Genomic DNA, 15208 nt, shown 5'->3' on the forward strand with positions numbered 1-15208 from the left:
TTCATTTTTTGTTCTTCTGCTGAAATTCTCCCTTATGAACAATGTAATTTTGTAAAAATTCATTTTAATTATTTTTAATTTTGTTAGTTATTTGACACTTTATATTTTGACATTTGAATTTAACATTTACATAAATAAGATTAGGAAATAATGTAAAAGTTTCCACAACTTACTATCTTTTTATTTTAGTAAGATTCATTTTACATTGTATTATAAATTCATATTAATATCTTAAAGTCTTCCTAACTCACATGTTTTATGGTTGATACTGGCTATCAGCTAGGCCCTCAACTGGAAATTATCAATCCAGAACCCTAAATATAACTTCTCTGTAAGGCATAGGTTTCCTCACATCATTGTGGCTGGGTTCTGAGCGCAAGCATCCCAAGATAATTAGACAGACATTATATGGCCTTTTAAACAGGGCTTTGAAAATCACAGAGCATCTCTTTCTCTATAGTCGCAGCCTGCTTTTTAAGATTTTTTTTTTTTTTTATTTGACAGACAGAGGTCACAAGTAGGCAGAGAGGCAGGCAGAGAGAGAGGAGGAAGCAGGCTGCTTGCTAAGCAGAGAGCCCGATGTGGGGCTCGATCCCAGGATCCTGAGATCATGACCTGAGCTGAAGGCAGAGGCTTTAACCCACTGAGCCACCCAGGCGCCCCACAGCCTGCTTTTTAAATTCAAGGTGGTGGGAAGGATAGTTTCTAATTCTCAGAGGAGTGTTGAATTTAGGTGGTAGGAAAAGTGTGTGAAATGGGGACATTGTGATATTTTGGAAAACAGATTCTTTCACATTGTTGTATAGGAAATTTCTACATGCTTATAAAAATAGCTTCCATCCCTCTACAAGTAAGAATCTTTTTATTACTTTTGACGTATCCAAAAACTTTTGTAAAAAATACTTTCTGATCTTTCTTAGGGTACTACGTACATCTGTTCAGCAATATTTACAGGCAAGCTTTGTAAGAGACAACTTCAAATACCACGCGAGTCATTTCCTTGCAAGAATAATACTGCATGTATGAAATATGGGAAGGATTATCATTGCAGGTATAATTTATTACTTTCCTATTTTTAAACAAATAATACATGAGTTTTAAAGCCATGTGGACAAAAATAAAAGGATGTTCTGTTTTAAGTTTAAATTTTATTTAACGGCATCTAATATTCTACTTCAAGTTGAAGTAGAAACATTTAATGTGTTTGAGTTTAAAAAAAAAAAAAAACTAAGAAATCCTCAGGCATAATTTGGACAAAGAGTTGTAAAACATATTTTGTTTCATAATGAAGATATTTAGGATAACTGAATAATAATTAAAGGTTTATAAAGAAGAGATAAATGTAAGTATGTCTACTATACACAGAAAATGCTATTATTATCTTTTGAGAGTATAGAGTAAACCGTTTATTCCTTCAATTTGCAGACCTTGGGTGACAGTTTTTTTAGAGTCTTTAGGCAGGATTTTAGGAAATATTGCTTTATTTAAATAAGAATTTGCTAAAAGTTACCCATTTGTAAATGACAGAAGTGACCTAGTTATCTGGGCCTATAATTTTAGTCCATTTCAAATCGCTTTATAGATAGTTACTCACACCATTAGGAAGTACAATTTGTACTCTTCACACTTGCTTGATTTTTATCTGGCTACTTAAAGTAAGTTCTGTTGGGCATTACTGAAGGGCAGTAAACAGCCTCAAAATGTTAGAATATTCATAAAAGCTAAAAATTATTAGCTGTGGTACAGGAAAGCCTTGAATATACTGAAAGAAACAGAATATGCGTACATATCACAGATGTACCAAGTACAGTATTTTTATCAGTTCAAAAGGAAATTAATTTCTAAGTTTAAAAACACACTAAGCTTTTAAAATGTGACATTTTCAAAAGAAAATGAGGAGAAGCTTCTTCATTATAACAAAATTTTGGAAGTTCTAACCAGTCCAGGCAAATTTGTATATGCATTCAATCTTATATTAATTTATCAATAAATTCAATTGCTATCCCTTTAAAAATACTGACTTTTTAATTCATAACTTCTAGTTCTGAGCCTTATAGTGCAAATATATTTGTAAATATACATAGAAAAATGATCAACATTTAAAAATATAGGTAGCATTATGTAAATATATAAATATATATTCACATATTTATTTTATTTTTATTAAGTATGATGATTTTATTGACCCTTATTTTTAGCATTATTCTGATGGTCTGGAAGGCTTTGTTTTAAATTTCATTATCAGCAGGAAAACTAGATAACCAGAGGCATTATTGCCAACTCCTGTTGATTGTTATGTTATGAATTATTAGATTTAATTTTAAAATGATGACGTTCAATCTAGAATGCTTTGTTAACCTTGTGCTAGATAGGATGGATGTTGTAAAAATTCCAGTTAGGTTTCTCTAGGATGGATGGAATATGTCACATAGGTAAGCTAGTGTGAGAAGTTTGAATTAAACTTACTTATGAAATTAATGTGAACCCCACTACATGGGTTCTAATTGTTGAAATGACCACATTGTTTAAGAATTTGGCAAACATTGTGCTCATCTCCAATCTACTTAACTAAAAACATGGTACCCTCCTCTGGTTAAATTAGACCGCTGATTAACAGAAGGTAAAATATAAGGAAAGTGAAAAAGAGAGTAAACACAGAACTGCCTCAACAAGGCAAAAATAACAGTCCAATTTGAATGATGAGTGAAAACCTAAGCCTCAGAAATCAATGAGTATCATACAGATGTGGAACACAGGAGCAGAATTTCCAGCACCCAGATTCCCACCCACTAAACTCATCCCTGACAGTAAAAATCATTTCCAACTCTGACTCAAATGAAGTGATAGAGACATAATCAATATAAATTAATAAAGCATGAAGTTGAAAAGGTGACCAAAAACAAACAAACAAAAAAATTAGTCTGGAGTCTCTTTTTCTTGTCCCAAAGGAAATTAAGGGAATGACTGAAAATAAAGAGAAAAATGAAAGCCCTTTAATTTAAATACCTTTTAAAAAAGTTTAAAAAAAATCTGTGTTTTGCTATCTTAGAAAGTGTGTTTTTTCTAGGTCGATGATTCTCACACTTTGGCTGCAATGGACTTTAGCTGTTTTAAAATCTCCTGAAGAGGTGTTTAAAATAAACAGCTATTTCCCACCCCTAGAGTTCTAATTCAATCAGTCTGGGGTAGGGATTCCACAAATGTGCATTTCTAACAAATTCTCAAGTGATACTGATGTTGCTGATCTGGAGACCATACTTAAGAGTTACTGGTTAAGATGAGCTGAGCTCAAATAGCATTGATGCAGAAATCCTCCTACATTTCTTTCCCTCCTACATCCATACACTTCAACCCAAGCTTTTGCTCTTATATTCTGAATTTGGGAGAAAAAAAAAAGTGGGGTTGAGAAGAGGTAAAATTAGGTGAAGAGAATAGAATACTGATGATGGTATCAACTTCTCTATTTAAATATATGGACTGGATCTAAATTCCTATGATGAGATGGGAGAGGAACTGAAACAAAATTACTTCCTTGAGAAATAGTGTAAACCATTAGTTATGAGAATTTATTTGGTACCTAAGTGACCACAGCAACACAGTCTCAGAAAGGAATTAATTTTTACCACTGTTTATAAACTAGCATTTCCCTTAACACCTAGACTATTGAAACCTTTAGGTGTCTATGAACTTAGCATAAACAAAAATGTTATTTTTAAGAGCAGTAAGTAACTGTATGAGCCATCATAAATGGCAATTACTGGGAGCAATTTTAATGCAAGTAGAATTTTTTTGGAAAAAAGAAAATGGATAATTGATGTCTTGGTGTCATCAGATAGGTAGAACCTAATTTTGGTAATTTTCTGAAATTACTGAGGAATTTTTTTTTTCTTTTTTTTTTTAAACATTTTTATTTGAGAGGAGAGACAGTGAGAGAGAGCATGAGCAAGGAGAAGGTCAGAGGGAGAAGCAGACTCCCCCATGGAGCTGGGAGCCCGATGCGGGACTCGATCCGGGACTCTAGGATCATGACCTGAGCCGAAGGCAGTCGCTTAACCAACTGAGCCACCCAGGCGCCCTACTGAGGAATTTTTGACTGAGGTGTTAATACTTTGGCTAAAATTTTTATAATTTATTTATTTTGGGGGCTAAAGTATTTTTTAAAGATTTTATTTTTTTGTTGAGAGAAAAAAACGAGACAAAAGGACAAAGGGAGAGGGAGAATCGGACTCCTACTGAGGAAGGACACTGACGTTGGGTGATCTCAGGACCCTGGGATCATAACCTGAGCTGAGGACAGAAACTTAAATGATTGAGTCACTCTGGTGCCCCTTGGCTAAAATTTTTAAATAAAGTATAGATTGTGGGATACAGTGATGGCAGAAAATGAAAGAATTATTTAGAAGAATGCTTGAGGAGTTTCTCTGAATACTTGAAATCAGCTATGGCTTTGCCCAAAAAGGAATGTTCCACTCCGAGTAATCTAGAAATACTGAATGAAAAAACTAAACGATTTGAGAAGGACTAAGGGAAGCCAACAATGTTTGATTAATCATCCTGAGTTTAGAAACAGTGGGAGCTATTTCCTTTCCATACTATTGAAAGGGAAAGCTAAGATTGCACTTAGTAGAAGTGAGAGAGAAGTGTAGGATAGAACATTCTGACATGAATTATGAACTTATTTCAATAAACAGTTTACTACCACCTACAACCTAGTGGTGATGGAGTAGGGGAAATAAATACCTGACCTTATTCTCTTCTCACCTCTGACCTGCTGGTTGTGCAGCACAGTAGTAGGACCCAGATAGAAGTCAAGGAAAAGTGAAGGCGGAGGGTGGAAATCAGAGGGGGAGACAACCCATTAGAGACTGTGGACTCCGAGAAACAAACAGGTTTTAGAGGGAAGGGGCTGGGAGGATGGGTAGGCGTAGTGATGGGTATTAAGAAAGTCACATGTTGCATGGAGCACTGGGTGTTATATGAAACCATGAATCTTGGAAACACTACATCCAAAACTAATGATGTATTGTATGGTGACTAACATAACAAAATTTAAAAAAAGTCACAGGTCAGCATTCTGAAATACAGTATGGGATGGACAAGGATGAAAAGAAAGCATCTGGGAGGAGACTTCCAGTACTCAAAGCAATGTACAAGAGATTAAAATAATGAATTGCAAATTATAAGACAACAGAGAGGATTATGCTTAGGGAAACAGGAGACAGAAGTGTGTTTGGAGGGGGTGAAAAGGGGATGAGATCTCAGAGATTAAGACATATTGGATATCTACATATCTGTGGGCTCCTGAGAGGCAGATCCTTATCTACCCTTTAGGAGGCAGCAGTGACTCTTAATATAATTACAGTGTGATAACAAGAGAAAGCTGCATGCACATGAGTTTTGAATTTCTTGGCTTTCAAATATACAAGGACTCAGAAGCTCCTCTGGTATAGGACCAGAAGACTGGCATAACCTTTAGAGTCAGCACTGTCTAGACAATAAGTTCATTCGTAGTGAATATTATGGTATGGAAACCTTTACCTATTTCCAGCACCAGGACTTGACACAGAAATGGGAGAACAGAAACCAGAGAATTGTCTCCCACTCTTCTCTATCATCATTGCCCTCTGCCTACAAATTGAAAAAAGAGAGGTTTTTAAAAGCCCCTTTTTTTTTTAAGATTTTATTTATTTATTTGACAGAGAGAAATCACAAGTAAGCAGAGAGGCAGGCAGAGAGAGAGGAGGAAACAGGCTCCCTGCTGAGCAGAAAGCCCTATGTGGGGCTCGAACCCAGGACCTGGGATCATGACCTGAGCCGAAGGCAGCGGCTTAACCCACTGAGCCACCCAGGTGCCCCTAAAAGCCCTTTTTTGTTAGCCACAGGGAATGAATTGTTTTAAAGTAAGTTTGACACGTTTTTTGCCCTTTGATAATTTAAAAAACCATTTGCCAGAAAGTCTGCACTTGGGTGAAATGAAACCTCCTTCTGGAGATTTTAAAGGAATGCGAAACAGTCAATCTCTACAGTGACACTGACGTTATTTTCTTGAAGCATGTAGCTGAGCTATAGGAGGCCATCTTGCCACCATAAGAAAATCTAGCAAGGGGATACAGCCAAAAAAATGCCAATAAGTGTAGGACTGAAAAGATTTTAAAAAGCCAAAATCTGGGTAAACCAAATTCCATTCAATCACAGATTTTAAATAGTTAACTTTTTGTACTATTCATAAATTTATTTTTTACTTAATTATTTCCTGCCAAAAATAATATTCCTATAATACAGTTGACTATTTCATCGACTATAATTTTGAATTACTGCGAAAAGTCTATTCTCAGGCTCCTGGGGGGCTCAGTCAGTTAAGTGTCTGCCTTGGGCTCAGGTCATGATCTCAGGGTTCTGGGATGGAGCCCCAAGTTGGTCTCACTGCCCAGCAGAGAACCTGCTTCTCTCCCTCTCCTCCCTGCTCTTCTCTCTCGCTATGTCTCTCTCAAATAAATAAATAAATAAAATCTAAAAAAAATAAGAAAAGAAAAGTCCATTCTTCTGTACCATATTCAAGAGAATATCTGTGTTTTAATCATTTCTGTACTTGGAACCCTTTCTAATGTAACACATAGAACATTTCCTTAAAAAATATTTAAGTCATTATTTAATTTGCTTATAATAAATATTTTGGATTTCACTGAGATGGAAGGTCTTTCCTCTGGATGTGAATGAAATGACTCATTCATTCACTAATTTAATAACTATTTATTGAGTGCCTGCTGTTCCATAAGCTTTCCTACTGCAAAAGAAACTCTTCTACTGCAGTAGGAAAAAGAAAAGAAAAACAGGTAAAATATCCTCCTCTTAATAAACTTATATTTAGTAGGTAGATACTGTTTTTTTTTTAAGATTTTATTTATTTGACAGAGAGAAATCACAAGTAGGCAGAGAGGGCAGGCAGAGAGAGAGGAGGAAGCAGGCTCCCTGCTGAGCAGAAAGCCCGATGTGGGGCTTGAAACCCAGGACCTGGGATCATGACCCAACCCACTGAGCCACCCAGGCGCCCCAGGTAGATACTGTTTTAAAGAAGCACTGACTCACTTTTGTAGACTAGACTACTGACTGTGTGATCCCACGGGAAGAAGTAGTGAGAACAGCAAAGAAGCCACTATTATAAAACAGCCTAGAGATGGTGATGACCGACACCATCACTAAGGTGACATGTGATGATGGTGATTAAGGATCGCCTTTGGAATATAGCACTAAAGAAGGTTCAGTATTTTTCTGAAGGGCTGGATAAAAAGAGGTCATGCATAATCCTAAGGTTATTTATTCCATCGAAGGGTTAGGAATAGAATTTTCTAAAATGGAGAAGTCTACAAGAAGAAAGCATGATTGAGAGGGGTAAAAATCAAGAAATCGGAGTTGCATGTATTAGCTGAGACCTATCGTATAGCCACGTGAAGATATAAGGTATGCTTTCTGGTATGTTAGTTTAGAGGAGAGGTCTAGGCTACATATATGCATTTGAAAGCTAGCCACAAAGAGATGGTATTTAAAACCAGGAAACTGAATGAGATTAGCTTACAGTGAGCCTTGACAGGAAGTGAGAAGTTTGCAGACAGAGACCTGTGGACCCAAGAGTTAAAGGAATGGAATATGAAGCTAAAATGCAGGAGTCAGTGAGTTGAGGTGGAAAAATACAAATGGTCATTACAGAAACTATAACATATTTTAAGAATATTTTAAGAATATTAAGACAATGGTAGACTTTTCAAAGTATGTAGTTAGATCTAGTTAGAGGTAAGTGAAAATTGATCTATGGAATTGGCAAGAGGAGACAATCTTTTGTTGCTGCTTTGTAATTATTTTTTTATTTGTTTGTTTTTAGTTTTTTAAGGAACATTTTGACAGAACAATGAGAAAAATTCATTCCCTACAGGAGATACCAAAACAAAACAAAATAAAAGAAGGAGGAGAAAAAGAAGGGGGAGGATATTGATTAGACTCAGTTTACAAGTGAATAGAATGAAAGAATTGGGCTTTCCCAGTAAAGAGTAGCAGCAATATAAGTAATAGAGTGGGAGCTGAAGAACGTTCAAGTAGGTAATTTTAAAATATTAGGCAAGACAGGATGGGATATACAGTACACAAGCAAAGGAGTGGGCTTTGATAGGATGGTGTATGTTACATCAATTGTAATAGCCAGCAAAGCAGAATATTTGTACTTACAGAGGTGCTTTGAATATGTGATGTGTAATCATTTGGAGACTGTCCTCTGATGGATTCCTCAAGTAAGGTAGGAAGCAAGGTGAGATAAGAAGGTGTGAAATGGTTATATAGATGAGTAGGAGGGAAATATAATAACATTACTGATACATATCAATAGAGATCCTAATTGAAGTGAAGAATTAGTGAAGATGAATTTATAGTCAAGTGTAACATCCTCAAACCACATGTTGTTATTCCTAGACCCACGTAAAATAGCCTGAGTGTTGAATTAAACTAGGGTTGAATTTTGACCAGGTAACTATAAAGGAGGGAAATGGGGCAAATGCTTTGAGGGTATGCAAGAAGTGAGTATGGAAATGGACCATGTAATATAACTTAGTAATTATTAAAGTGATGGCATGATGGGGATGAGAGACATTGAAGTGTTGGTAGAGTCAGTGGATTATGAGGAATGTAGAATTGTTGGGTAGAAAAAAGGACTAGAGGGAGTGAACTGGAAAGAGAATTAGGCTCTGAGCGGAATATAAAATACTTGAAATTAATATTAAGGAATTTAAGATTAAGAAGGGAATAGAATTATGCATGATGGTAGCATGTGGAATACTACAGTGGGAATAGACTGTAAAAGTTAGGATGAATATTGAGATCTTCCTCAGTATCCTCCTCCAAAAAGCTAGGATTTTAAGTGGGTGAACTCAGCAGATATTGAAAAAAACCAAGTAAAACTGGGATTATATTATAAAAGATATAATAACCCAGGTGTTAGACATTAAAGAATTAGAGGGAATGCCCAGGAGGGTCAACTATGAAAGCAATAGGAAGAGATATGAGTAGCATGGTTTAATGGCATCATCCTCAAATATTGAGAGTTTTAAGAAGGATGTAACGGTGATCCTTTTGAAGAAACAATGAGGGAAAAGGACACCTACCTGATCCATCCCCTGAAATATGACGGGTGATGGAGAAAGAGTAGCCTCCACTGAAAGATTACAGTCAAATGAAAAATGTGTATAGAAAAGATTGGGGGAAAAGATTAAAATGGTGAGGAAGGCCCTGAGAGGTTTTGGGTTCTTGCAGTATCTGGGCTAAATGGCGACAAGTGATTAACCATTATGGCCTCAAACATAGATCATGGTAAGGCGACTGTGAGCTTTGGCATTAAGGTGGAGGTGCAAGGTCTTATCAGAGCTCACAGAACTCAGGGGACAGCCATTGCAAGCTCCTCCAAAGATAGTGCTAAAGTGGCAAGTCTCTGTGAACCCCATTCCATTTATGAGTGGAAATGTCCAAGGTACTTCAGACCACAGTTACAGTGAGGCTTCTAGGATCCCTGATGGAGGGAATCATCATCCTATCTGATGGAGGTGTAGAGGTAGTGAGGGAAGGGGCATTGTGACCTGACACCCAGGATTCTGAATCCTCCCCTATACTAGTTTGGGAAGCATTTTAACAAAATACCACATAAAGGCTTGAAGACTATCATGAACCACACTCCTATATCCCATCATACACACATACATAAACACTCACGAGTATGAAGACATACTTATCTATTTGGATATTTGCTGAATGCAATGACACTAATATTTTCTATATGTAAAGACAATCACATTCTGAACAACCAGAATAAAGTGAGGAAACCTTAATCAGAAAATAAATGTTAATAAAACCAGTTGGAGTATTTCTCTTACATCAATTTTTTTCTACTCTGAATCAATTGTATAACAATATTTATTGAGACTCATCTTTGTAAAGACCATAAACTAGATATTTGAAAATACATACATAAATACTATATCTTTAAAACAATCAGAAATTTTGTGATATGAATGTGTTTGCTTTCTAAATTTTATTTTTCCACCCAAATTCTAAGATATTTCATGGGCTAATGATGCTCTGTTTTATTCTTACAGCTTATTTCTTTTTTAATTTCCATTTTTCCTCCTCACTGAGTTAGAATTAGAGCCTGCTTGCCCTGCTTAAGTGTCAATTCAATGTATTAACATACTTTTTTTTCTCAAGTCAGTTTCAGCATTCCATTAGTCTGCGTGATGTCTCACCATGTCAGCTGTGGGTAAAATTGGGGTTTTCAGTTTGTGTCACAGGCAAACCTAATTAAGCATGCAATGTGACTTTGAAATAGAACATTGTATAAACAGAAATGCATAGGTCAACATATTTCCTTTCAACATATAATAAAGTTACATTTTCACATTAAGTCTGAAAGATGTGTTTTAAAATAGCAATCACACATTTGAATCAGAATTTATTAATTAATAAAAAGCCTCCACTTGGTCACTCAGTAACTCTCCACTAATAGGAAACATTAATTTCTTGGAGTTAATTATATCAAAAGATAACTGCTGAGTTTTTCTTTGCTTGAAATCAATAGCCCATATTTTAAGGCTAAATTCCTCTTTTGAACAATCATTCTGAATTTAGTGTAGAAAAAAGTCCATTATAATTTATAGTTTTATCATTTCAGATACTGGTTTTAAACTATATTACAATGGAAAATATCTAGGGTATTATTGACATTTCCTTATCAAGAGTAGCCTGCTACTATTAATATAATTTTATATTTTCAGGTAAATTATAATTGAAAAAAGTCATCTTCAAACTTAATGCCCTAACTGCTTCATTTTGGGAACATATGTTCACATCAGTATGACCTTCATCTCATTAGTCCTGGACTTATTAATTTCCCTGTAAATAATAAACAATGGAACATTATGACAGAAGTTAGTGCAGACCTCTGTGCATAAAGATTCACTTAATATTGCATAACCTCTAAGTTTTCCATGGCATACTTGAACTTAATTCTCTACACAACATCCAACACTTCTTAATATCAGTACTCTTTTGCTATGCCTTCTGGATCTCCAGTGCTAGCAGCAAATTCTCCAATAACCACACATCTCTTTTGTGTACTTCTTTTTCTAACTGAAATCCGAGGATCTTTAGTCCCCTTAGGTGGCTACTGTTCTTCTTCCACAGCCTGTGTATCACTGGTAAGGAAATATATGGAAAACCTTGCCCTTCTTATCATATCCAGACCATTTTTCTTCCTCCTCCTGAAAAGCCTATTTTTAGCATAGGACATCATCTATACTATTCTCTAACTCTTTGTTCCTTCCTCCCTAGGCTACTTTTCAGTATCTTTCTTCTCTCAGTTCCCACCCATCTCCTACTAAAGAATTTAGCATCTGGCTTGCTGTCCTTTTCTCTACTACTGCTGTCATCTTCCCTGATGTCTTTGATAACCATCTTGTAAATCCACCCACTGTGGTTACTTAAATTCTTTGACAATTATTTTGCAATGACTTATCCTCTTCCTCCTGATCTTGGCAAATTTTCTATGGTCATATGTTCTAATTTATCCTGAACTGTAATTGCACACCCTACAACATATTGATTTAAGTTTCTACTCTCTGATCACCAATTCGTGTATTTCAAGTTAACTCATTTGTGTACTTTAACACCAAAATTATGTAATTCTTTTCATACAACTAGTAGGCACCTCTAATTATTTGACTGCATTCTCTTTCCTCTGCCCATCACCCTTGGTCTTGGTCTTCATTTTGCTTTTACAGAGTATAGCCATATATCCATTCTTAAACTCCTTTCTTCCCTTTTTCTATGTTCTATTGATCTGAAAACACAAAATCTGTTTAACTCTCTATCCCATCAGGTAAACCGGGGTCTGCTTTCTTTTACACATGTCTAATGTGGCATCTCACCCTTGATATATTCCAAATTAATGGGTTGATTTTCAATCCCTGGATAAACCTGATTTTCTGTTAATGTTCTTTAGACTGATCTTTGATTTCTCTGTCTCTGTCTCAGCCCACTTCTTGTCTATCATTAGCAGACCCTTTAAGTTCTCTAATAAATACATTTCATGGATACGGACATTTTTATCATTATGAAGTCAACACCCTTGTTCAAGCCAGCAAAGATTCTCATCAGGAACAGTTTGATAGCCTTCCACTTGACCTCCTTGTTTTGACCTCATTTAAGTATATGTAGGACATTGAATGAAAGCCTTACTAAGAAAAGTGATCTGAGTGAGGTGATGGAACATGCAACTCTCAGGAGGAAAAATATCCATGACAGTGCATGAGGTAGGAAGTACATGATGCACAATCCCTGGCCTACTGAGATCACTCTAATGAGACCAGTGTAATTGGTCTGGAGAAAGCAAGGGAAAGTAGTGAAAATGGAGAGGAAACCAGAGATAGGAACAGTTGCAGACCATGCATGCCACTCCAAGTCTTAGAATTTTACTCAAAGTAAAATAGAAAGTGTTACAGTGTTGCTGGCAAATGAAGAGCATGTCTTCCCTATCTTGTAAAATGGTATAATGCTATAACTTATAAATTATTATATCATGCTAACTTTCATTAGAAAATACAACTATTTTTGTCTAATAACATTGTTTTAAAGCTTAAAGAACTGTGAACTATGAATCATATGTTTTGAAATCCAGACGATGATTCAATTAACTCAGTTTAAGCAAAAAAATAAATAAATAAATTGATAAAATGAGTGTATAAACTAGACATTTGTCTATGCTCTAACAAGTCACAGTAAGCAAGCATATAGTGGTAGTGCAAAGCTTCTGTTCTAAGAATGTCTATCTCACTCAAATGGTTTTTTCCAAGAAGTGGAAGTGGTACATGACAGTGTTGAAATTGATACAAGTAACTCTGCATCAGAATTTCCAACGGTACATTATGAAACCAAAAAGACAAAAGTGAACCATAATGCTTTCTTTGTGACAAAAATTACAACTCACGTATAATCCAATGGTACAGACCCAGAAAAAATATGTAGCAAAACCTCCTCCAAGTCTTCAAACAGGTGATAGAAGTATTTCAAGATAAAAGGGTCAGAGAAAATTATTTGGAGTTATGTTATAACTATCTCCTTCCATTTCCTAGAATAGTCTAGAGTTTGAAAGAGCCATTTCAGCAGCTAGAAAACTTGAATCAAGAGGATGCTCCCAATCCAGGAGTGACACTGTTAACATACTATTTGAAGCTAGCTCTTTTTTAAAAATCAGATAATATTTGATTTTCAATTTTCATTATTGTTGTGGTTACTTCATTGTTGTGATACATTTCTTTAATAACTTCCCTACCAATTATTTATAATAGCACTGCACATTTCATTTTTAATTTTATTAAGTTTAAGTTTTCCTTGAAATTGGAAATGTCAAGGAAATTTTGAAAAATATATTTTAAAAACTTGCTAATTGTTTAGGTTCATTGATTTTCATTTTATTTTGTGAATTTTGTACACTTTAAAAATAAATATATGTAGTAATATATTTCTTCTTTCATTCAGTATTTCTTCATTACATGAATTATTGGTCAAGATGCTGATGAAGAAATTTGCTATTATTACTCTGTTTTATTCAAGGCTTTGTCCCCAAAAGAGCCTAACACTTCTCATTAAAACAGTAGAATGTGGGGCGCCTGGGTGGCTCAGTGGGTTAAAGCCTCTGCCTTCGGCTCAGGTCATGATCTCAGGGTCCTGGGATCGAGCCCCACATCGGGCTCTCTGCTCACGGGGAGCCTGCTTCCCTCCTCTCTCTGCCTGCCTCTCTGCCTACTTGTGATTTCTCTCTGTCAAATAAATAAATTCTTTAAAAAAAAAAAAACAGTAGAATGTATTCCATAGGTCATTGAACAAAGTTTGGGATACTCTGTCCAAGAAATAGAGTACAGCTAATTGTCTAATAAATATTGACTTAATTGACAAAATGCAGCCCAATAATGGAGAGACATTTCAGGAAGTTATAGGAAATCACTTTGGGAGGAAAAAGGAAAGGAGAAGATAAAAGTGAGTTTTATTTTCTCCAAGCTTTTCCACTAACATATTTTATTTCCATTATCTTCCTTTTCTTTTCCTTACATGTATCTAATTCAGGTCCTCTGTTCTATATATTATCTCCCTTTTTACCACTAAAAATAACACCTTAAACATTTTCATCACAATTATTTACAACCCTCTTATCCTCCATCTTTATAAAAAATATTTACTGTTTCCTACTACCTTAATAATTACTATAAAACAATAGTTTTATACAAAAATATAATATTGGATACTCCAGGAACATGGTGATCTGAACAGCATTTTTTCCCCTCTCCCCATACAAAACAGCTGATTTCTTTGACCAAAATGATTACTAGACACCTTGAGCAGCTAAAATAAGTTAGGTCTTAGTTTCCCTGACTATCTCAATAGAAGGGACTTATGCAGATTCTCTTTCTTTGTGAGCTAGGAAGCATTTATAAATTAGCAGAGGGACAACAGAACAATAACCAGACTATAGCAGCTACTTCATCAGTATAAACACTTTGACTAGGTCAAAATCAACCTACTTAAATGTTCTTGTTATCCTTTGCCATATAGTCAACTAAGTTCTGAGGTTAAGGACCCAAGGCTGTCAGTGAAAGTTTGCTCAATGATACTATGGAGGACAGAGGCCAGATCTGTGACACTAAGGAGAAGACTAATGTTCTAGCTGCGTCAACTTTCTTGGCCCAATTTTTCCTTCCATTCACTGAAGGATACTGCACTTAAGATACTGAGTTAGCAAAGAAAAATACTGGATGCAAGAAAGGCCAGAGACTTAGGAGAGGAACGTGAGTTAAAATGAAACAACCACAACTTGAGGGTATTAGAATCTCTGGAGGAGAAAAAGTTCATGAAACTTAGATTACTATAGTCAAAATAAGTGAAAAGATTCCAGAGGAGAGCACATAGATATATATACATATCAAGACTACAACTAAAATCATACTATTAAATTAACAACATGGGTGGAAAATTGGAAGGGAAGTGGTAATCCAAATTATAGAAATCTACAATGCTTTATGGAAGAGATATTTTAAAGTAAAGAAAAGAGTAACTACATGGGCATCTGCTTTTATATTCATCTACATACTTGACCCCACCTTAAATTTATCCTGGTCTTCTGAAA

At 35.4% G+C, this 15208-nt stretch overlaps 1 protein-coding gene across 1 annotated transcript in view; it reads left to right on the forward strand.

Moving 5' to 3' along the window:
• EYS (eyes shut homolog) overlaps positions 1-15208 on the forward strand; it is a 1828849-nt gene that overhangs the window by 228073 nt on the left and 1585568 nt on the right. The window contains 1 exon segment of the mRNA XM_047734324.1: positions 921-1051. Coding sequence (XP_047590280.1) covers positions 921-1051 — 131 coding nt within the window.

The sequence above is a fragment of the Lutra lutra genome, chromosome 6 (genome assembly GCF_902655055.1).
Source record: "Lutra lutra chromosome 6, mLutLut1.2, whole genome shotgun sequence".
Lineage (NCBI taxonomy): Eukaryota > Metazoa > Chordata > Mammalia > Carnivora > Mustelidae > Lutra > Lutra lutra.